The sequence below is a fragment of the Arachis hypogaea genome, chromosome 16 (genome assembly GCF_003086295.3).
Source record: "Arachis hypogaea cultivar Tifrunner chromosome 16, arahy.Tifrunner.gnm2.J5K5, whole genome shotgun sequence".
Lineage (NCBI taxonomy): Eukaryota > Viridiplantae > Streptophyta > Magnoliopsida > Fabales > Fabaceae > Arachis > Arachis hypogaea.
In genome coordinates this window covers 133,859,083-133,881,629 of record NC_092051.1, presented here as the reverse complement: position 1 = coordinate 133,881,629, position 22,547 = coordinate 133,859,083, and the positions used below count along the sequence as shown (strand labels likewise).

Below are 22,547 nucleotides of genomic sequence, written 5' to 3'. Positions count from 1 at the left end.
TAACCTCTTACAAATAATAAAAAAGTAACTAACAGTGTCTGTTAAGCTATTAGCGTGCGTTTGGTTGGTGTCCTTGGACACTAAAAACATGGACACGGTGGCACATGTCTACCGTTTATTTGTTGAGACACAAATTTATGATGGATACGGTGGTACACAAGTATACACAAAATGCATGTTTTTAGTGTCCTTTCATTAAGCTGAGATATTGAGACACAATTTATAAGACACAAAATTTTACATTTTTATCCTTTCTTTTTTTTAAATTCCAACTATGACCCTAATTAATCTAACCCTAATTCCCTTTTTCTCTCTTATTATCTTCTCTATTCTGTGTTTCTAACCCCAAAATCCTTCCAACCTCCACGTCCCTTCCTCCATCCTCCCTCTTCCATGGCTGTGTCCCTCCTCCACACCACCCCATAGTCATTGTCTCTCCTCTCTTTCTCATCTCCTTCTCTCTTTCTCTCTTCGCATCGCCACACCCATCACTCTGCTTCTCCTTCCATTGTTTTGTCCCTCCATACCGCTACCACGGGCCGCCATCATTGAAATCTCTTCTTTCTTCTTCCTCCTCTTCTCTCTTTCTCTCTTCACACAGTCGCGCGTATCATCACCATGGGTCATCTTCTTCGGTCAGATTTATTCGTCTCCACTATTACTTGAATCAATTTCATTAAGAAAGGCGAAAAAAATCAAGAAAGCCTAAAATAGTAGGCAACCATTCTTCAGATCTGTCTTCTCATTTTCGTTTTTTTTTATTTCAACCTGTTTTAGTTTTTTTAATGAGAAAATTGAATTGTTGAGCTGATGAATAAATAAAAGTTAAAGATAGTATTTTGCGATGAAGTTAAAAAATTGCAGGTGGCAGTGGTGGTGGTAGAAAGCTATGGTGGCGGGCTGGCGGCAACGTTAATACTGGTGGAAGATGATGGTAGAGAATTAATAAGGATAAAATGGACATTTAAATTAAATTGTTGTGTCTTGTACACTGATACCAAATACGTTAAAAAATTTATGTCTATCTGTGTCTATGTTTTTTGGTATAGTTGTGTCTGTGTCTATATGTTTTAAAGACAATAACCAAACGAAGCTTTAGTATTCATAATTGTTCAAGTAGCGAAAAAGGAGGCGAGTGTCTCATTTAAAAAAAATTTCAAAAATCAAAATTAAAAAGAATCCCAACTTAATTTTTAGAATAGATGCGTCTTTTCTACTAATATTTTTTTGAGTATTTCAAGTAGCATTCAAGAATATTTCCATGTTGTATCATTATTTTTAAGATATGCTTACTTTTCCATTAAATATAATAAATTCTTATTCTAAAAATAGATTGTTGATCACTTCAATTACTAATGTGGCACCGGATTTGATGGTCTCAAAACGTTTAGACTATTAAATGATCCTATAATAAAACATATTTTTTAAGTTTTTCAATAACTACTAAATAGTCCGTTTCTAATTTTAATTACAAATTAACTCTATATATTTTATTTAATTATAAAAATTATTTTTTATTTTATAAATTATTATTTTATTATTCATCTATTATGTTTATTAATAATAAAAAACAAAAACAATAACGAATTAGATCTTCCATTATTGATCGTAATAACTTTTTGGCAATTCCAATCGATTAAAAGTTTATCTTTGATCCATTACATCCGTCGAGGATTTTGAAATCATGTTTCTTAGAAAATCAATCAATTGGATTAACAAAATAATCGATTGAATTTCAGGTTTTCATAACTCAATCGATTTATAAACCATTAATCACAGCGTGATTCAAAATTTATAAAAACGATATGAAAATTGAGAACGGCGGGATTTAAAATTCAATGGATTGGATTATCCTACCAATCGATTGAATGCAGAAAAAAACTTATTTTACGTCACATTTCAATCGATTGAATGATCATACCAATCGATTGAATTGGAATATACCATTAGTCACACACAAAAATCAATCGATTGTATTATCATACCAATCGATTAAACCTTCCTATATCATTTTAATAGTGGCCTTCAATCGATTGGGTACTATAAACAATCGATTGAATTATAAAAAAACCCACATTCTAGTCATCATTCAATCGATTGGGTAATATGACCAATCGATTGATTTTTACAAAAACCATACTGCCTTGCAACTTTTAATTTAATCGATTGTTTTGTGGTAACCTGAAGTCCAATCGATTGAGTTATGGGAAACCTGAAATTCAATCAATTGTTTTGTTAATCCAATCGATTGATTTTCTAAGAAACACGATTTTAAAATCCTCGACGGATGTAATGAATCAAAGATAAACTTTTAATCGATTGAGATTACCAAAAAGTTATTACGATCAACAGAAGATCTAATTCGTTATTGTTTTTGTTTTTTATTATTAATAAACATAATAGATGAATGATAAAATAATAATTTATAAAATAAAAAATAGTTTTTATGATTAAATAAAATATATGGGATTAATTTATAATTAAAATTAGAAATAGACTATTTAGTAGTTATTGAAAAACTTAAAAAATATGTTTTATTATGGGACCATTTAATAGTCCAAATATTATAGGACCATCGAATCCTTTGCCTACTAACTAACGTAATCTTTTAAGGCTCTGAACTTCATGTAGGAATCTATAAGTACGTAGACTTTTTTTGGATTGAAATTTAGTAAAATACAAATTTGATTTTTATATTTGTATATTTAAAAATAAAAGATTTAAAATTATAAATTTAAAAATTAAATTTGTGTATTTTAAAATGTGATTATTCGATTTGTTTATATCTATTCTATATTATAACCACGCACACCAAGTCTTAATAATCCTAAGTGTTGATTTGAATTGTCTTTTCTGTTAAAAGAAATACTTTAAACAAATATTTTTTTATTTTAAATATATTTGGATACCACATTTAAAAAAATACTTTTATTATAAAAAGTAAATAATTTGTTTTTTCTAAAAGTCAACAACACATTGCTTTTTAAAAAAAAAACAAAAATATATTTTATTTTTTTTAAAAAATATCTTTTATCATAATTAGTAATTACAATTTATACCTTTAATTCTAATTTTTCCTCCAAATTTTTAATTTCTCTCTAAATGTTAATTTTTTCTCCAAATTTTAATTTTTTCTCTAAATTTTAAACCTCCTATCCTAATTTTTCTCCACATTTATATTGATATATTCTCTTAATATTTTCTATACCTATGATCATTTTAATTTAGGACAAAGCACATTCTAAAATTGCTCTTTATTAATTCCACATTTTTTGATTTGCAGGTATATTATTTTGATTCTATTCAATCCAAACTAAATAACCGTATTAAAAAGAATAGAGTTTATATTATTGCTGTTAGTATTTCTGATTTCCATCACTATGTTGAAAAGGCTCCTATAAGTCACTATACTTTTTGCATGTTATTATTAATTTTTGTTACACTTTCAATTAATCATATAAAATGTATACATATTATTAAGCTAATTTCAATTTGACTTACAAAGATTAATGTAAAGTTTCAAGAGTACTCATTAATCCAAGATAATTTTAAAATTTTATTTTTTATTATTTATTTGTGATCAATTATAAATTTATTTTTTAATATTTTTGTATCCTATTTTTATAAAGTTAAGTTGCTTTTATAATTTTAATTTTTTGAATTTCTTTGTTTGGTTGGACATTTGTTAGTATATTAATAAATTTGATTCCCATGACACTGATTTTATTGATTAGTTGGTTCTTATTTTTTTTATTTTATGCTGTTAAAAATACTGATAAAAATTACATATAATTTTAATATTATCTTATTTTATGGTTACACAAAATAATATGCCTCAAAAACTAATTCTTAGAAGAGACAATAAAAAAATTTAACCGAAATACAAATGACTGAAAAAGGTAAGAGATCTAAAGAATGATCATACTATCGAATTTGTTTTTACATTGTTGTTGGAAACAAGCCACATATACACTTTAAAATAGAAGGTTGAAAGAACATAGGAACTAAGTTCAAGAATATCACAGGTCATTCCTATGATAAAAAAAAAATAAGTAATTATCTAAATTAGTCTCTAACATTTAAAATTAGACACTTTAATTTCTCAAGTTTTAAAATATACAAAGGATTAATCTCTACATACAAGTATTTTGCGCTTACAAGCATTACAAGTCTAAAGAGAACGAAATCCCATAAACGCGCTGCTTATGTTACGGGCCTCTTTAACAAACTTTTAAATCAATCCAAATCAAATAACGCATGAATATATAACTTCCATTTTTCAAAAGATTTCGTTTCCTTTTTTGAGTTTCTTACCAAATTTGTTCGATATCCTTCATGCCTTCTCTCTTTGCCTTCGATCTCCTTCTATTTTTTTCGATTTTCATAGTTTCTGAAATCAAACTTTGAAATTGTTTTGAAGATAATGGAATTTTAGAAATACACCCAAAGGATTATAGAAATACACCCAAAAGATTACAGAAATACACCCAAACGGTTACAGAAATAAACAAACTATTACAAAAATACACTCAAAAGATTACAGAAATACACCCAAAGGATTTAAGAAATACATCCAATATCAGGGGGGAGATAGTATATTTCTTCTTGAAATCTTTTAATGTTTTACTGGTTAAAGATGAGACACATGGCAGAGACAATCTAGAAAAAAAATCTAGAAGAATAGTAAAACAGTATCTTGAATAATATTTTTTCGTTTTTTGTGGTGATTTTTGATGGAAATTTGTATCTTTTCTTCTTGATTTATTCTACTCTTCGCAGAATCGTAGTTTGTTTCGAATGTCGCTTGAATTTTCACGGTTTGCGTTTTGATTGAGGAAGAAGAGGAAGACTGCGGCATAATGAACGTGTTGTAAGGGGCGTGCGTTGGACGCTCAATTTAAATGAGTGGTGCGCGTATTTTTTTGTTGGATTTGGGCCAACTTGTATAGTTTGTAAGTCAAAAATGCTTGTATGTGTAGCAGGCCTCATACACAAAATAGTCCCCAACATTTATTTTCGTTAGACAATATAGTTTTTCTATATTAGTTATTAATGGTTATTGCTGACGTGAAACATTAACTTGCACACGTGGTCGTTAAATATTTACGTGTACCTTATGGCCAAATCAATCTTGAGAATGAAGTACAAAACAGTCCCAAAAAATTTAAAAAATTTTAAAACAGTCACTAAAACATTTTAAAAAATTTAAAATAGTCCCTTTGAATTATTTATATATAATTATTTTAAATTGATAAATTTTAATTTCTAAAATTTTTTATTTATTTATCTCAAATTTGATTATTCATATATACAAAAAATTTATGCATTGTCGAATCTTAAATTATAAATTAATTTTGAAGTTTTCTTAAAAAAATATAATTTAAAATAATTAAATGAACTCATATTTATTTTTTATTATGTAAAATATCAATATAATTTGTAAGTATCATATTCTATAATCATTCTTTAATAATGAAGAAGAGAATGAATTAGTGAAATTTTTTTATTTAACATTAAATTTTTTACATTAACGATGTAAAAATTTTTAATACTTTGCAATATTTGAAGAAGAAATATCTAAGCAAATTCAAGTATTTTATTCATTTTCTTTTAAATTTTGGGATTCACTAGTTGTAAGGTTGCATAAAATAGACTTACTGTTAAATTTATAAGTGCTACTACAATTAACAATTATATCAAGATTTTTTAACTTAAAAGTATTTTTCTAAGTTTATTTGGTGCCAATATTTTAGGAGTTTAGATATATAAATAATGACTTTTATAATGCAACGACTTCTTAGATTTAGTTGTTATTATTATGGTTTTTACATCACCTCGATGTATGTATCATATGTTAATGATTAAATAATGTTATTTCTTATAATATTTTAGTGTTAATGAATAAATGATCTTTTAGTTTATATTGTGTTATTTTTTGTATTTTTTATTTATTGAATATTTTTAATAATATTTATTATTCTGATTACTAAAAATATTATAAGACATTGACTTTTGAAAAAGATTAAAATATTCAATTAGATTGTTTTGGAATTTTTAGAAATTTTTTAGGAACTGTTTTGAGATTTTTTAAAATTTTCGAAAAATATTTTGTATTTCACTTTAGAGATTGATTTGTCCAGCTTGCACATGTAGATGCTTAACGGCCACGTGTGTGAGTTAACGTTTCACGTCAATAATTATCACTAGTGACTAACAGAGAAGGACCATATTGTCTAACGGAAATAAACAATGAGACTATTTTGTGTATTTTGAAATTTAAAAGACTAAAATGTCTAATTTTAAAAATTTCAGGGACTAAATTAGATAATTACCTTAAAAAAAAAATAAAAAAATACATGAGATTCTTTAAAAGGTTATTTTACTCTTTAGACAAAATTTGGTAAAAATCAAACTGATTTAAAATGGGTTCTTATAAAAGAGACTATATTTTTAACCTAATTTTTAAAATCTCATTAGACATTATTTATTTATTTATTCATTTTTATTCTTTAAATATCAGAAAAATTCTGAATATATAAAATTTAGAGAAAAAGGTTCTTTAAATATAAAAGATTAATGATAACAATGTATACATTAGTATTTTATAAGTTATGAATGTATATATTTTTAGTATTTTATAAATTATAAATATATATCTATTTATATTTTTTTTATTTATATAATCAAGCTGAGAAAATAATGCACTGACTATATAAAAATAGGATATTGCTATACATCTAAGTATTTTTTTCATTTAAATTTATTAAAGTAAGTCCAACACCAACAAAAGCCACTCTCATTAAAAGAGCGTCGTTACACGCGCTTTTTCTTCTTCTTTCAAATACACGCATACGTCCTCTTCTTTTTCTTCCAAATTCACGCATACCTCCTCCACCACCTCCTCCTCTTCTTCTGCTCCTCCTCCCCCTCTTCTTCTTCTTCTTCTCCTCTTTTGTTATTGTCATTACCAACAACACAAATATTTTGCTAATGAATTATTTTTTCAATTGAATTGAATGGAATGCAATTGCTAAATTGAATTGAATTGAATTGAATGGACGCAAGTGTTCTGAATCGAATTGAATTGATAATCTCTAAATTGTAGACATATGTATTTTAAATTTGATTTTATATAATGGATAATACTCTATTTATTGAGTACTATACAATTGTTTCACCTTAATAATATGTTCAGTTCATTATGAATTGAATTGAATTGTTTTGAATTAAATGGGTGCAGGTGTTCTGAATTGAATTGAATTGAATTGATAATCTCTAAGAGGAGGAGAAGAAGAAGGAAAGAAGAAAAACCTGCGTATGCAAATTTGGAAGAAGAAGAAGGACCTGCGCGAATTTAGAAGAAGAAGAAGAAATACGAGGAGAAGGAGAAGGAGAAGAGCGCGTAATTTAAAAAATTGTTACACTAACTTAGATAGACTTGGATAAAAATTTTGCTTGAATGTAGAATTTTATTCATAGAAATATTAGATTACTAAAAAAGATTGTGTATTACCATATATTTTAGAAACATGTATTAAGAATTAAAACACATAAAAAAAAAGTGTTGTAGTGATTAATTATGAGTTTTATGTTTTCATTTTATTTTTTATGTAATTTAAATAAAAAAATATTTTTTGTTTTATCCGAATAAAATTAAAACTATTTTTTATATTTATTTTTTTAAAATCTATTTAAATATAAAATAACCTTTTTATTAAAAAATCCTAAAAAAGATATTTTAAAAAAAAATTAATCCAAACTTACCCTAAAAAACACAATTGTTGGCCGAATATTAAAATTAAAAAAAAGGTGGAGTTTAGTAGTCTACCAACTTGCTATGAAATAGATATAGTTAAGCCTTTAGGAGAAAACTATCTGCACTGGACGTTTCTTTGGAGTTTGCTCGGTCACTGGTACATGCGACGAGAGAGTTCTTAACTGGAAAGAACAAGGAAAAGTGACTATCATGCCCCTTTCTTCCCACTCTTCACCTTCAAATTCTTCAGTGTCTTCACCTTCAACACTTGCAACACTGAGAACCCGTTAACGGAAATGGTTTGTGTTTACAGCCTCTCTCATTTTGACGCAACAATTCCTCCCTCTTCATTCCTCGGTTCCTCCGTGTCGTTTCCAACCACTCATGTCGTTTCCAACCACAAGTTCTCGATACTATCAATGACTATTAAGCGAAGCCCTAAGCGTCTCAAATACACCGCTCCTCGTTTCACCAAGGTCTATATACTTCACTTCATTTACATTGAAGCAACGTTTTTTGATACATATTACAATTGATCCCAAAAAAGATTTTGATTTAGAGAGAGTACTTTGATTCTTTTCTTCTATACTTGTCTTAATGCGAGTGCTATTAACCTTGTTGCGCACTATGGATTCAATAAGCAGGAGGATGGGTTGGTGTACATTGAAGCTGATCCATCAGGCTCCGACACGTGGAAATTGGAACCAGTTGTTAATCTCTTGAAAGAAGGTGCTGTTGGTGTTATCCCTACCGATACCCTGTGAGTCCTTCTCAATCCTTTGGGGATTTTAATTTAATGTTGTATTCCCTTTTCTTCGTTCGTTAGTATCTTTGAATTAGCATATTTTAGGAGAAATTGTATGTATTATCATTTTAATCTAATATTATCATTTTAGGTTAATTCAATTCAACCATACACAATTAGCTTTTTTTCTAACCTATATTTACACTAAAATATGACGTAAATTGATTGATGGATGCACAAGGTTAATGAATGTTTTACCTTCTTTGTCTATTTAGATATGCTATAGCATGTGACTTGAGATGCCAATCAGCTATTGAACGACTTCGTAGGTCGGTAACTTTTTGCTAATGTTGATTCTTGTGTATTTTTTGTTGCCACTGAATGATTCCATTTTTTTTATCCCTAATTAACTTAAGAGTGTAGTGTTTTGTTGCAGAATCAAGAATATAGAACCTTCTAAGGTGAGAAACACATACAACTTCTCTCAGTCAGTTAGTCTTAGTCAGTTGTTAATGTGCTTTGAACTGGCCAGTTGCTGGATATTGGGTACCTATTTCGCATTACGTTGCCATGTCACATGTTTGTAATTACTTTATATTCAGTTAGGTCTCATGATATCGAGCACGGTTTGAAATTTTGTACATTTTCAATGCATATCTGTATATGTATTATTAGTCAAAGTCATTCGCAATTCCTCTGTGCTTGCAGCCTCTTAGCATCTTATGCCACTCGTTTCGGGACATAGACAAATTTACCACTGGATTTCCTCGTGGTGATGGTCAAGGCCATGCAAATTTATTCAAAGTAGTTAAGCATTACTTGCCTGGTCCAGTAAGTATGCTCTCTGGTTCCCTAGAGTAAACATTTTGTGAATTCATGAATATTATAATGTTTCTTGGAGACAAATCCACAGGGGAGCATTGTATAATCTCATGTTAACAACAGAGACAAAAATTCACCTCACTACACTATATAATGATGCATCCAGGCTCATATCTATTTCCAGTTAGTTTGTAGCTTTGTAATATAAGTGACTTGTACATATCATCGGAAAAGAAAAAAATAACACTGGTTACAATTGTTTATTGAAAATGTGCAAACTTAAGTCACAAAAGCTGCTTGTATAATGTGAGATCTCAATGAATAAGTAGCTTTGCATTGTATTCAATGATTATTTGAACCTTTAGTGTTGTCTTCTTAACTATTTCCATACTATTAATTCATCTCTACATGTTGCTTGAGGTATTCTAAAATAGATCAAAAGGCACTGTTGTGTCATATCTTGCCTATTCGTCAAGTATATTAGTATATTTTGTAATATTAAATGTATTTATGTGATGAATTCTTATTATTTGGATATGTTGTCACCACTCACAAACATCTTAGCGTCCTTGTCATATAGTAGTAGACAGTTACTTAGTGACTCTGTTTATGATTAAATGACAGTACACTTTCATCTTAATGGCAAGCAAAGAATTACCTAAGCAGTGTATAAGGGTTGGGACTTCATCTGCTAAATATGCATCAAGGAAAAATGTGGGTGTTCGTATGCCTGATGATGCCATTTGTCAAGCAATACTTAAGGAGATGGATTCACCATTAATATGTACAAGGTTTGTTCAATTTGTTTGATCTTTTTTTATTCTTTGCATTAGGAAAGAGATATTGTTGTCTGAATGACAGTGTTGTCATGAGACGAAAAGTGGGTTGAGTTAGCTACACCCAAAACCACACACTTTGATATACATGGTTGAATGCAGCCATAATGCCATATCATAGAAATGATGTTGATAGTTAGAAAACTAACTAAAATCATTCTCCATTGTCAAATCATAACCAAAATAAGTAATTAGGCATTGACCCCCTCCTTTTCATAATTGATTCACGAGCATAAGAAGCATGATAGTTTTTGCATATGATTTAATATTTTTCTGATTATCCTTGTTTTAGCATCAAGTCTCTGAAGGAAGATGAGTGGATGATTGATCCAGTTATGATAGCTGATACATATGGACCAGAGGTATCAAACATTCATTTATGTGCGTATTTGGTTCATAACTAAGATTTCTCTTCTCCGTTTAAACAACGCCCGCTCCAAAATAACAGTACATATTATTGGCATTTTAAATGATTCTTAGAAAGTAGGCCATATCATTTTCTTAGTATATTAATATGTAGGCATGGCAGATTCTAGGTATGCATGCTTCATATGTTTTTCCCTTTTTCATTTGGTCGAACGTATCCATGCTTTTGAATCGATTCACTACAACGCTATTGATACTATTTTCTATCCCGGCTATAGCAAAAAAAAAAAGCTCGTGACAATTAAGATTATGAACTTCATTTTAGCATTCTTTTACTCAGTGATTAAAGAAGTTATATTTTGAAAGGAGAAGCACCTAAAAACCTTTAGTTTGGTTTTCAGGGTCTTGATTTCGTCGTTGATGGTGGTGTACGAGTGGCTGATCCATCCACAGTGGTTGACATGACAAAAATTCCTCCCAGAGTCCTTCGCGAAGGAAAGGTAGAATTTGTAAAAGTGTAGGTTACAATTATTTTTTTATATTTATTTATTTATGGTTCTGAATGGCACAAATTCCTTGCAAGTTGAAATAATGGGCAAGACTCATCTAGAGTTCTGGTTGAACTTTAGAGAGTAAATTGCAGCATTTGAACCATTGTTGAGAAAATCAATAGTTTTAGATTATATTTTTAGCATGTATTTTTATCTTATGAATGTTGATATTGTTAATTTTTTTTTCCCACCAATGGTTTAAGTAATATATAAAGTGCAGGTTACATTTCAGTAGGGCTAAATCTCACAACAATTAACAAGAAGGAAATAAAAGAAGTTACATTTTTTTAGCTAAGTGCTAACTATCATGTCTATCCTTGATGCTAGATAACCAATGTTTTCTTTACTTCTTTCCTTGGCCTCAATGGCCCAAAATTGAAAATAGAATATGTAATATGATTTTTCAGGGTCCTATTCTACCATGGATGGTTTTGGAAGATGATCAGAAAGCTGATGTTGATAAAGATCTCATACCGGCTGCAATTTGAAAGATAAACATCGATTCTTATGGAAGACTGTACAAAAACTTGTCAATGATTTCTTTTTCCCATTTGACCCCATCTCTCCCAATGAATTTTCCTTTGTTATTATTATTAGTATTACTCCTTTTTTGGGCATACAAGAACAAACGAAGGAAAGACGTATGAAAATTGTAAACATTAAAGAAAAACTGTTATATGCACAGCAAAGATATTTTGTGTAAATAGCATCTCATGTCTTCAGTTTCACACTAGACATATTCTTTATAATCTTTATACACTTTATTAATGATGTAAGAAATATCAGACAAAATACTTATGAAAGCAAGTTTATCAGATACTTGTCGTAAAGATATAAAAAGTGTCAAACTATGATGGAGAAGTTAGAGTTCATATATATGTTAAGAATAGAATAGTTTATTTGTCTTTAGCGTTGACAAGAGTAAAGATAAGTGTAAGGTTTAGTTAACATGTATTTGAAGAATTAGAACACATGACAATATTATTATTATTGAAGTTTTTAAATATTTTTTTAATAAATAAAAAAAATTATATTAAAAAATTAAATTTTTTATATTTTTAATAAATAAATTTTAATTTGTAATTTTAATAGGTACTTTTAAGATACAAATTTATTAAATTTCTCGGTATGATTATGGGTTATTGTTAAATTATAAAATTAGTAATGTGATATTATTAAGTCTTTTTGACCATTAAGTTTAAGAAATTTTTTTTAAATAGATAATTTAATTATTTTATTTACTGAAACATATAATTTATAGCATATTTACTAATTTGCATAATTTGGCTACAGTAAACGTCTATAGTTATAAATGTATTTCGTTTATAGTAGCTAATTTTGTTTTGTACGTATTTCGTATGCAAACGAGATATAATGAGATATTTGGAGTTTGAAAAAAATACCTATCTCGTTTACACTGTAAATAAGATATGTGTATTATTATAAAAAAGTTACTATTAAAATTATATCAATAATTTAAATTTTTAATGTGCAATTAATACTCAAAAAGGTTGGTAGAAGAGATTAAAATGAAAATGTTTGATCAATTTGTACTCAAAAGGAATACATAAAAAATTTTAGATTAAATTATAGATCGAATTAAATTGATTTAAATTTTAAAAATAAAAATTTCGTACGAGAATGGTGTCCTAAAAATTGAAAGATAGGAAGCGAAGTTGACGGGGGATAAATAAATAAAGAAAGAATGGGGAGATAACTGTTTTAATTGTGATAAATAAAACAGAGGAAGAGTGAGAGATCACTGTTTTAATTGTGATAAATAAAACAGAGGAAGGGTAAGAGATAACCGTCTCAATTGTGTGCCAATTGTTAGGAGATATATCCATTTCAATTCTCTCCCACTTTTTCGGTTTTATTTATCCGTGTTAATTGTTAGGAGGCATAGTAGCTAGAATCTCTTATAATCTTTCGATCAATTTTATGAAATCTTACTATTTTAGTATTTAAATCTTGTTAAGATTTTACGACGTATTTAATTTACTTTTTTGATTTTACGTAAAATATCGATTTTACTAAAATCTCGATTTTTCTTACATTACTTAGGAGAAATGTTAGGAGAGATAACCATTTCAATTGTGTGTCAAATTGTTAGGAGGGATAACCGTTTCAATTCTCTTTTCATTCTTTTTCTCATAGTGATAAGAACGAATTGATGATCAAACCGGTCAAACTACTAGTTCACTGATTTATTGGTTCAGCCGATAAATTACTGGTTGAACCGGTAAAACCGATAATCTGTAAATAAAAAATATATAATAGTCAAAAACTTAAAAAATTTAAAATACATATCTTCACCAACATGGTTGCGTTTGTTTCTGAAAACAGGACAGGACAAGATACTGAGAACAAGACATAAAGGAAAAAGACACAAAATTTTGTGTTCTTGTATCCTATTTGGTGATAAACTAGAACAAATTATAAAAATCTAATTTATTCTCATTTTTTTCATTCAAAAAATTTGAGACGAAAAATATAATAATAAAAATATAATTATAAAAAATTAACAAGAAATGAAAGAAGAAATGAAAAATAAGTTATGTCCCTTGTTAGTGTCTCTGTGTCCTTCCTGTCAGGATTGATACAAAATACACTAATTCAGTGACATTGTCTGAGGGACGGACATAAGGGGGCGAGTGGCGGCCTCGACCCTCCAAATTTTTTTAATAGTAATAAGTTATTATGTATAATTTAATTTTTTTTTAAAAAAATATTTAGTATTTAGTCTAATATAAATAAAAGTTCAGTCTAATTTAAATATTAATAATTTTTAATATCTAAAAAATAAGTAACAATATTAAAAAAATCTGAAAAAGATATTATTACTAATATTTTTTAATTAAATAAAAAATTTTAAATCTCATAAAGTGAATTCTTTTTCTTCTTGTGGCCATTTTTTTATTCGTTTGGTATTAATTCTCTCTGTTTCAACGGCTACAATTAAGAAATCTTTTTCAACTATGAATATTGTGAAAAATAACTTAGAAACAAAATAAAAGATGAATTTCTTGCTAATTGTCTTTTAATTATATTGAAAAAAAATTGTTGAAAATTTTGAAACAAATTCTATTATCGGTGAATTTTATGATACGAAGAATCGACCACTTCGTTAGTAAAAAGTATACACATATTTTTTTTACTTTAAAATATATTCTCTATCCGTATATTTTTATAATACATCTTATATTATATAATTTTTTATATAATTTTTAATATTATATATGTTATTGACCCCCCATAATATCATTTTTGGATCCGTCCCTGATTGTCTCTGTCCATGTCTCCTCTGTTAAACACGATTTTGTGTTTCTGTATCCCTGTCTCCGTGTCTTGTCTCTGTAAACAAACGCAGCCTTTAAGAACAACTAAGTCTCAAATTTTAAAGACAACTAATACAAAGACATAAAATTAGTTAGTACTACTACAATAGTATCTTAATTTGACACAATAAGAATACCAATCCGTAATATCAGTAAATTTCAATACTAATATCAAAACAGATAACTTTAATCACAATACTAACATTGAAATAGATAAATATTAATAAATTTTTAGTACAGTTTATATTTCTATTAGTAATGGTACATAATTAAAAATATAATTAATTTAAAAAATAAAAAATTCAAAATTAAAATTAAATTAGATATTTATAAAATTATCTAATTCAAGGATTTACTATATAATTAGTCTTTGTCATAGATAACATTGAAAAGCATAGTGACAAAGTGGCAATGAAGATGGAGCTAGAGGATCGTAGGCCACTCTATAATCTATCTATGTCTAATGTAAGGCGGGATAAAGTTAGACAATCTCATGTTGAAAAAGATCCACGGATTTGGAATTGGGAAGCGTATCTCCGATTGGAGAGTGAATCATTCACAATTTTTGTGGATAATTTACCTGGCAATGTTTTGAAGAATAAATTGTTTCATATGTTCAAGTGGACAGGAAGGATAAATGACATCTATTTGGCACGTAAGGAGAAGTATGGCCGGATCCATCTGTTTGCTTTTATCAGGTATACTACAAAAGGAGGTGCATTAAAGGCCATCAAGGAGATGAATGGAATGCGATTAAGGAGCAAAGAGATTTTTGTGGGTGAGGCTAAGTACAGGAGGAAGATTGATGTTCGGGAAAAAACCACTACACACGATGAAGATGTCAGGGAGTCTCTTGATGGAAAACAAGAAAAAATCAAAGAAAAGAATTTTGAGGTGAACGAGAAAGAGAGAGTTGTCTTGGAACACCATAAAAGTGAAGAACTAGAAATTTAGAGGGAACCGTTGGAGGTGGGATGGGATGCGGTGGTAATGATGCCACATGGGCTACGGGAGGCAGAGCATGACAATGATAGAAAGGTATTTGCTGTTGAGGATTTGGATGAGTGGCATGAGGGTTTTTTGAAATGCGAACGGATAATTCTTTGATGTATCCGACAATTATGGTGAGTGCGGAATCTATGGGATCTCAAACAATCAGCAACGAAGCAATCTCTGAAAGAACAGAGACTTGGGAATACGGCTGGTACGCGGAATCGTGATTACACTTTAAGTATGTAAAATTCATTGCTTTTTCTTTTCCTGGAATTGGCGCCAAAAACATGATGCCAAGACCACGGTTCACAACTCCGTGTAACTGACCAGCAAGTGCACTGGGTCGTCCAAGTAATACCTTACGTGAGTAAGGGTCGAATCCCACGGAGATTGTTGGTATGAAGCAAGCTATGGTCACCTTGTAAATCTCAGTCAGGTGGATATAAAGTAGTAATATGGTTTTCGAAAATAATTAATAAAATAGGGATAGAAACACTTATGTAAATCATTGGTGAGAATTTCAGAGAAGCGAATAGAGATGCTTTCGTTCCTCTGAACCTCTGCTTTCCTGCTATCTTCATCCAATCAGTCTTACTCCTTTCCATGGCTGGCTTTATGTGATACATCACCATTGTCAATGGCTACTTTCGGTCTTCTCTCGGGAAAATGATCCAAATGCCCTGTCACGGCACGGCTAATCGTCTGGAGGCATCACCCTTGTCAATGGCTTCATCATATCCTCTCAGTGAAAATGGTCAACGCACCCTGTCACGGCACGGCTATTCATCTGTCGGTTCTCGATCATGCTGGAATAGGATTTACTATCCTTTTGCGTCTGTCACTACGCCCAGCAATCGCGAGTTTGAAGCTCGTCACAGTCATTCAATCATTGAATCCTACTCGGAATACCACGGACAAGGTTTAGACCTTCTGGATTCTCTTGAATGCCGCCATCATTCTAGCTTACACCACGAAGATTCCGATTAAGAGATCTAAGAGATACTCATTCAATCTAATGTATAACGGAAGTGGTTGTCAGGCACGCGTTCATAGGGAATGATGATGATTGTCACGTTCATCACATTCAGGGTGAAGTACGAATGAATATCTTAGAAGCGAAACAAGATGAATTGAATAGAAAACAGTAGTACTTTGCATTAATCCTTGAGGAACAGCAGAGCTCCACACCTTAATCTATGGAGTGTAGAAACTCTACCGTTGAAAATACATAAGTGAAGGTCCAGGCATGGCCGAGAGGCCAGCCCTCAAATGTGATCTAAGATAGCATATCACTGATCAAAGATGTCTAATACAATAGTAAAAGGTCCTATTTATAATAAACTAGTCACTAGGGTTTACATGAGTAAGTAATTGATGCATAAATTCACTTCCGGGGCCCACTTGGTGTGTGCTTGGGCTGAGCTTTAACTTTCCACGTGGAGAGGCCATTTGTGGAGTTGAACGCCAGGTTTTGATCCATTTCTGGCATTCAACTCTGGTTTTGGATCCTTTTCTGGCGCTGGACGCCAGAATTGGGCAGAGAGCTGGCGTTGAATGCCAGTTTGCGTCATCTATTCTTGGCCAAAGTATGGACTATTATATATTGCTGGAAAGCTCTAGATGTCTACTTTCCAACGCAATTGGAAGCGTGCCATTTCGAGTTCTGTAGCTCCAGAAAATTCACTTTGAGTGCAGGGAGGTCAGAATCCAACAGCATCAGCAGTCCTTCTTCAACCTCTGAATCTGATTTTTGCTCAAGTCCCTCAATTTCAGCCAGAAAATACCTAAAATCACAGAAAAATACACAAACTCATAGTAAAGTCCAGAAATGTGAATTTAACATAAAAACTAATGAAAACATCCCTAAAAGTAACTAGATCCTACTAAAAACATACTAAAAACAATGCCAAAAAGCGTATAAATTATCCGCTCATCACAACACCAAACTTAAATTGTTGCTTGTCCCCAAGCAACTGAAAATCAAATAGGATAAAAAGAAGAGAATATACTATAAATTCCAAACTATCAATGAAACATGGCTCCAATCATATGAGCGGGACTTATAGCTTTTTGCCTCTTGAATAGTTTTGGCATCTCACTTTATCCATTGAGGTTCAGAATGATTGGCATCTATAGGAACTCAGAGTTCAGATAGTGTTATTGATTCTCCTAGTTCAGTATGATGATTCTTGAACACAGCTATTTTATGAGTCTTGGCCGTGGCCCTAAGCACTTTGTTTTCCAGTATTACCACCGGATACATAAATGCCACAGACACATAACTGGGTGAACCTTTTCAGATTGTGACTCAGCTTTGCAAAAGTCCCCAATTAGAGGTGTCCAGGGTTCTTAAGCACACTCTTTTTTTGCTTTGGACCTTGACTTTAACCGCTCAGTCTCAAGTTTTCACTTGACACCTACACGCCACAAGCACATGGTTAGGGACAGCTTGGTTTAGCCGCTTAGACCAGGATTTTATTCCTTTAGGCCCTCCTATCCACTGATGCTCAAAGCCTTGGGATCCTTTTCATTTGTCCTTGCCTTTTGGTTTTAAGGGTTATTGGCTTTTTGCTCTTACCTCTTGGTTTTAAGAGCTTTGGCTTTTTCTGCTTGCTTTTTCTTTTTCTTTCTATTTTTTTTCGCTATTTTTTTTTTCTGCAAGCTTTGTTCTTTGCTGCTTTTTCTTGCTTCAAGATTCATTTTTATGATTTTTCAGATTATCAAATAACATGTCTCCTAGTCATCATTCTTTCAAGAGCCAACATATTTAACATTCTTAAACAACTACTTCAAAAGACATATGCACTGTTCAAGCATTCATTCAGAAAACAAGAAGCATTGTCACCACATCAATATAATTAAACTAAGTTCAAGGATAAATTCAAAACTCGTGTACTTCTTGTTCTTTTGAATTAAAACATTTTTCATTTAAGAGAGGTGATGGATTCATAGGACATTCATAACTTTAAGACATAGTTACTAACTACTAATGATCATGTAATGAAGACACAAATATGGAAAACAAAAAATAGAAGAAATAAGAACAAGGAATGAATCCACCTTAGTGATGGTGGCGTTTCCTTCTTGAGGAACCAATGATGTCCTTGAGCTCTTCTATGTCTCTTCCTTGTCTTTGTTGCTCCTCCCTCATCGCTTTTTGATCTTCTCTTATTTCATGAAGGATGATGGAGTGCTCTTGATGTTCCACCCTTAGTTGTCCCATGTTGGAACTTAATTTTTCTAGGGAGGTGTTGATGTGCTCCCAATAGTTTTGTGGAGGAAAGTGCATTTGAGGCATCTCCGGGATCTCATGGTGATGAGCTTCATATGCCTCTTGAGCTCCATGAATGGGCTCTCTTGCTTGCTCCATCTTTTTCTTAGTGATGGGCTTGTCCTCTTTAATGAGGATATCTCCCTCTATGTCAATCCCAGCCGAATTGCATAGGTGGCAAATGAGGTGAGGAAAGGCTAACCTTGCCATAGTGGAGGACTTGTCAGCCACCTTGTAGAGTTCTTGAGGTATAATCTCATGAACTTCCACCTCTTCTCCAATCATGATGCTATGGATCATGATGGCCCAGTCTATAGTAACTTCAGACCGGTTGCTAGTGGGAATGATTGAGCATTGAATGAACTCCAACCATCCTCTAGCTACAGGCTTGAGGTCCAATCTTCTTAGTTGAACCGGCTTGCCTTTGGAGTCAATCTTCCATTGAGCTCCTTCTACACATATGTCCATAAGGACTTGGTCCAACCTTTGATCAAAGTTGACTCTCCTTGTGTAGGGGCGTGCGTTCTCTTCCATGTTTGGCAAGTTGAACGCCAACCTCACATTTTCCGGACTAAAATCTAAGTATTTCCCCCGAACCATTGTAACATAGTTCTTTGGATCCGGGTTCTTACTTTGATCATGGTTCTTGGTGATCCATGCATTGGCATAGAACTCTTGAACCATTAGGATGCCGACTTGTTGGATGGGATTTGTTAGAACTTCCCAACCTCTTCTTTGAATTTCATGTCGGATCTCCGGATACTCATTTCTTTTGAGTTTGAAAGGGACCTCGGGGGATCACCTTCTTCTTGGCCACAACATCATAGAAGTGGTCTTGATGGGCTTTGGAGATGAACCTTTCCATCTCCCATGACTCGGAGGTGAAAGATTTTGTCTTCCCTTTCCCCTTTCTAGAGGATTCTACGGTCTTAGGTGCCATCAATGGTAATGGAAAAACAAAAAGCTTCTGCTTTTACCACACCAAACTTAGAATATTGCTCGCCCTCGAGCAATAAAATAAAGAATAGATGGAGAAGAAGAAGAATTGGAGGAGAGGGAGAGTGGGAAGTGTTTCGGCCAAGAAGGGTGTAGAGGGGTGTTGTTGTGTGAATTTGATGAAGAATGGAGGGCTTTATATAGGGAAGGGAGGGGGGGTTAAGGTTCCGCCATATGGGTGGGTTTGGGTGGGAAATTGGTTTTGAATTTTGAAGGTAGGTGGAGTTTATGAGGTAGGTTTATTGGGAAGAGTGGGTGGATGTGAGTGGTGAAGGTTTAATACGGAAGAGGGATGGAGGTGATAGGTGAAGGGTTTTGGGGAAGAGTGTTTATGGGATTGTGTGAAAGAGGGGTGAGAAGAAGTGAGTGGAGGTAGGAGGGGATCCTGTGGGGCCACAGATCCTGAGATGATCCTGTGGGGTCCACAGATCCTGAGATGATCCTGTGGGGTCCACAGATCCTGAGGTGTTCAAGGATTTACAACCTTGCACCAAATTAGGCATGTAAAATGCCCTTGCACACAACTCTAGGCGTTCAGCGCCAGGTTGGTGCCCGTTTTGGGCGTTCAATGCCCATTTGTTGCCATTTCTGGCGTTGAACGCCAGAACCATGCTTGTTCTGGGCGTTCAGCGCCAGAACCATGCTCTGTTCTGGCGTTGAACGCCAGGCAGATGCTCCTCCAGGGTGTGATTTTTCTCTTGCTGTTTTTGATTCCGTTTTTAATTTTTTTTGTTTATTTTGTGACTCCACATGATCATGAACCTATAAAGACATATAACTAAGAAAAATATAGTTAGATAAATAAAATTTGGGTTGCCTCCCAACAAGCGCTTCTTTAATGTCAATAGCTTGACAGTGGGCTCTGATGGAGCCTCACAGATGTTCAGAGCATTGTTGAGACTCCCCAACACCAAACTTAGAGTTTGGATATGGGAGTTCAACACCAAACTTAGAGTTTGGTTGTGGCCTCCCAACACCAAACTTAGAGTTTGACTGTGGGGGCTTTGTTTGACTCTTCTTTGAGAGAAGCTTTTTCTGCTTCCTCTCCATGGATGCAGAGAGAGATCCTTGAATTGTAAACACAAGGTTGTCCTTATTCAATTGAAGGATCAATTCTCCTCTGTCCACATCAATCACAGCTCTTGCTGTTGCTAGGAAAGGTCTTCCTAGGATGATGGATTCATCCTCTTCCTTTCCAGTATCTAAGACTATGAAATCAGCAGGGATGTAAAGGCCTTCAACCTTTACTAACACGTCCTCTACTTGTCCATAAGCCTGTTTTCTTGAATTGTCTGCCATCTCTAATGAGATTTTAGCAGCTTGCACCCCATAGATTCCCAGTTTCTCTATTACAGAGAGGGGCATGAGGTTTATTCCTGAACTAAGGTCACACAGTGCCTTAAAGATCATGGTGCCTATGGTACAAGGTATTATGAACTTTCCAGGATCCTGTCTCTTCTGAGGCAATGTCAGTTGATCCAGATCACTTAGTTCATTGATGAACAAGGGAGGTTCATCTTTCCAAGTTTCAATACCAAATAATTTGGCATTCAGCTTCATGATTGCACCAAGAAACTTGGTAGTTTGCTCTTCAGTAACATCCTCATTCTCTTCAGAAGAGGAATACTCATCAGAGCTCATGAATGGCATAAGGAGGTTCAATGGAATCTCTATGGTCTCTAGATGAGCCTCAGAGTCCTTTGGTTCCTCAGAGGGAAGCTCCTTATTGACCATTGGACGTCCCAGGAGGTCTTCCTCCTTGGGATTCACGTCCTCTCCTTCCCTTACAGGTTCGGCCATGGTGCTTATGTCAATGGCCTTGCACTCTCCTTTTGGATTCTCTTCTGTATTGCTTGGGAGAGTACTATGAGGGATTTCAGTGATCCTTTTACTCAGCTGGCCCACTTGTGCTTCCAGATTTCTAATGGAAGACCTTGTTTCATTCATGAAACTTACAGTGGCCTTAGATAGATCAGAGACTAAGTTTGCTAAGCTAGATGGATTTTGCTCAGAATTCTCTGTCTGTTGCTGAGTGGATGATGGAAAAGGCTTGCTATTGCTAAACCTGTTTCTTCCACCATTATTAAAGCCTTGTTGAGGCCTTTGATCATTCCATGAGAAATTTGGATGATTTCTCCATGATGAGTTATAGGTGTTTCCATAAGGTTCACCTAAGTAATTCACCTCTGCTATTGCAGGGTTCTCAGGATCATAAACTTCTTCTGCATAAGAAGCCTCTTGAGTATTGTTGGATGCAGCTTGCATTCCATTCAGACTCTGAGAAATCATATTGACTTGCTGAGTCAATATTTTGTTCTGAGCCAATATGGCATTCAGAGTATCAACTTCAAGGACTCCCTTCTTCATAGGCGTCCCATTACTTACAGGATTCCTCTCAGAAGTGTACATGAACTGGTTATTAGCAACCATGTCAATGAGTTCTTGAGCTTCTGCAGGCATTTTTTTTAGGTGAATGGATCCACCTGCAGAAGTATCCAATGACATCTTTGATAACTCAGATAAACCATCATAGAATATATCCAAGATGGTCCATTCTGAAAGCATGTCAAAAGGACACTTTTTGGTCAACTGTTTGTATCTTTCCCAAGCTTCATAGAGGGATTCACCATCTTTTTGTTTGAAGGTTTGGACATCCACTCTAAGCTTGCTCAGCTTTTGAGGAGGAAAGAACTTGGCTAAGAAAGCCGTGACCAGCTTATCCCAAGAGTTCAGGCTGTCTCTGGGTTGAGAGTCCAACCAGATTCTAGCTCTGTCTCTTACAGCAAATGGGAAAAGCATGAGCTTGTAGACTTCAGGATCTACTCCATTAGTCTTAACAGTATTACAGATCTGCAAGAATTCAGTTAAGAACT

The 22,547-nt window shown here is 32.6% G+C and overlaps 1 protein-coding gene and 1 non-coding gene across 5 annotated transcripts; both read left to right on the top strand.

Annotated features, from left to right (window-relative positions):
• Nucleotides 1-7,824: 7,824 nt before the first annotated feature.
• LOC112755090 (uncharacterized) lies at nucleotides 7,825-11,780 on the top strand. 4 transcript variants are annotated; one of them, XM_025802992.3, is made up of 9 exons: nucleotides 7,825-8,232; nucleotides 8,401-8,516; nucleotides 8,777-8,830; nucleotides 8,938-8,962; nucleotides 9,210-9,332; nucleotides 9,948-10,114; nucleotides 10,452-10,521; nucleotides 10,927-11,025; nucleotides 11,484-11,780. In XM_025802992.3, exons 1-9 carry the CDS (start codon nucleotides 8,053-8,055, stop codon nucleotides 11,562-11,564), a joined length of 915 nt encoding a protein of 304 aa, XP_025658777.1. In that variant the 5' UTR covers nucleotides 7,825-8,052; the 3' UTR covers nucleotides 11,565-11,780. The 4 variants fall into 4 exon arrangements, 2 of the variants coding, with proteins under 2 accessions (XP_025658777.1, XP_025658776.1); XR_003178912.3 differs by having other exon boundaries at nucleotides 7,845-8,232; nucleotides 10,452-10,540; XR_011874564.1 differs by having other exon boundaries at nucleotides 7,845-8,232; nucleotides 10,452-10,540; nucleotides 10,927-11,042.
• A 10,453-nt stretch (nucleotides 11,781-22,233) lies between these two features.
• Nucleotides 22,234-22,341, top strand: LOC112760577 (small nucleolar RNA R71). Its single transcript, XR_003181010.1, has one exon. It is a non-coding gene; the product is annotated as a small nucleolar RNA R71 (small nucleolar RNA).
• Nucleotides 22,342-22,547: the final 206 nt, after the last annotated feature.

What these genes read in the sequence shown, in the direction of transcription:
- LOC112755090 (XM_025802991.3), top strand. Translation starts at nt 8,053, where the DNA reads ATGGTTTGTGTTTACAGCCTCTCTCATTTTGACGCAACAATTCCTCCC. An exon ending in GCTATTGAACGACTTCGTAG is followed by an intron (nt 8,831 to 8,937) that starts GTCGGTAACTTT and finishes GTTTTGTTGCAG; the next exon opens with AATCAAGAATATAGAACCTT. An exon ending in AGAATATAGAACCTTCTAAG is followed by an intron (nt 8,963 to 9,209) that starts GTGAGAAACACA and finishes CTGTGCTTGCAG; the next exon opens with CCTCTTAGCATCTTATGCCA.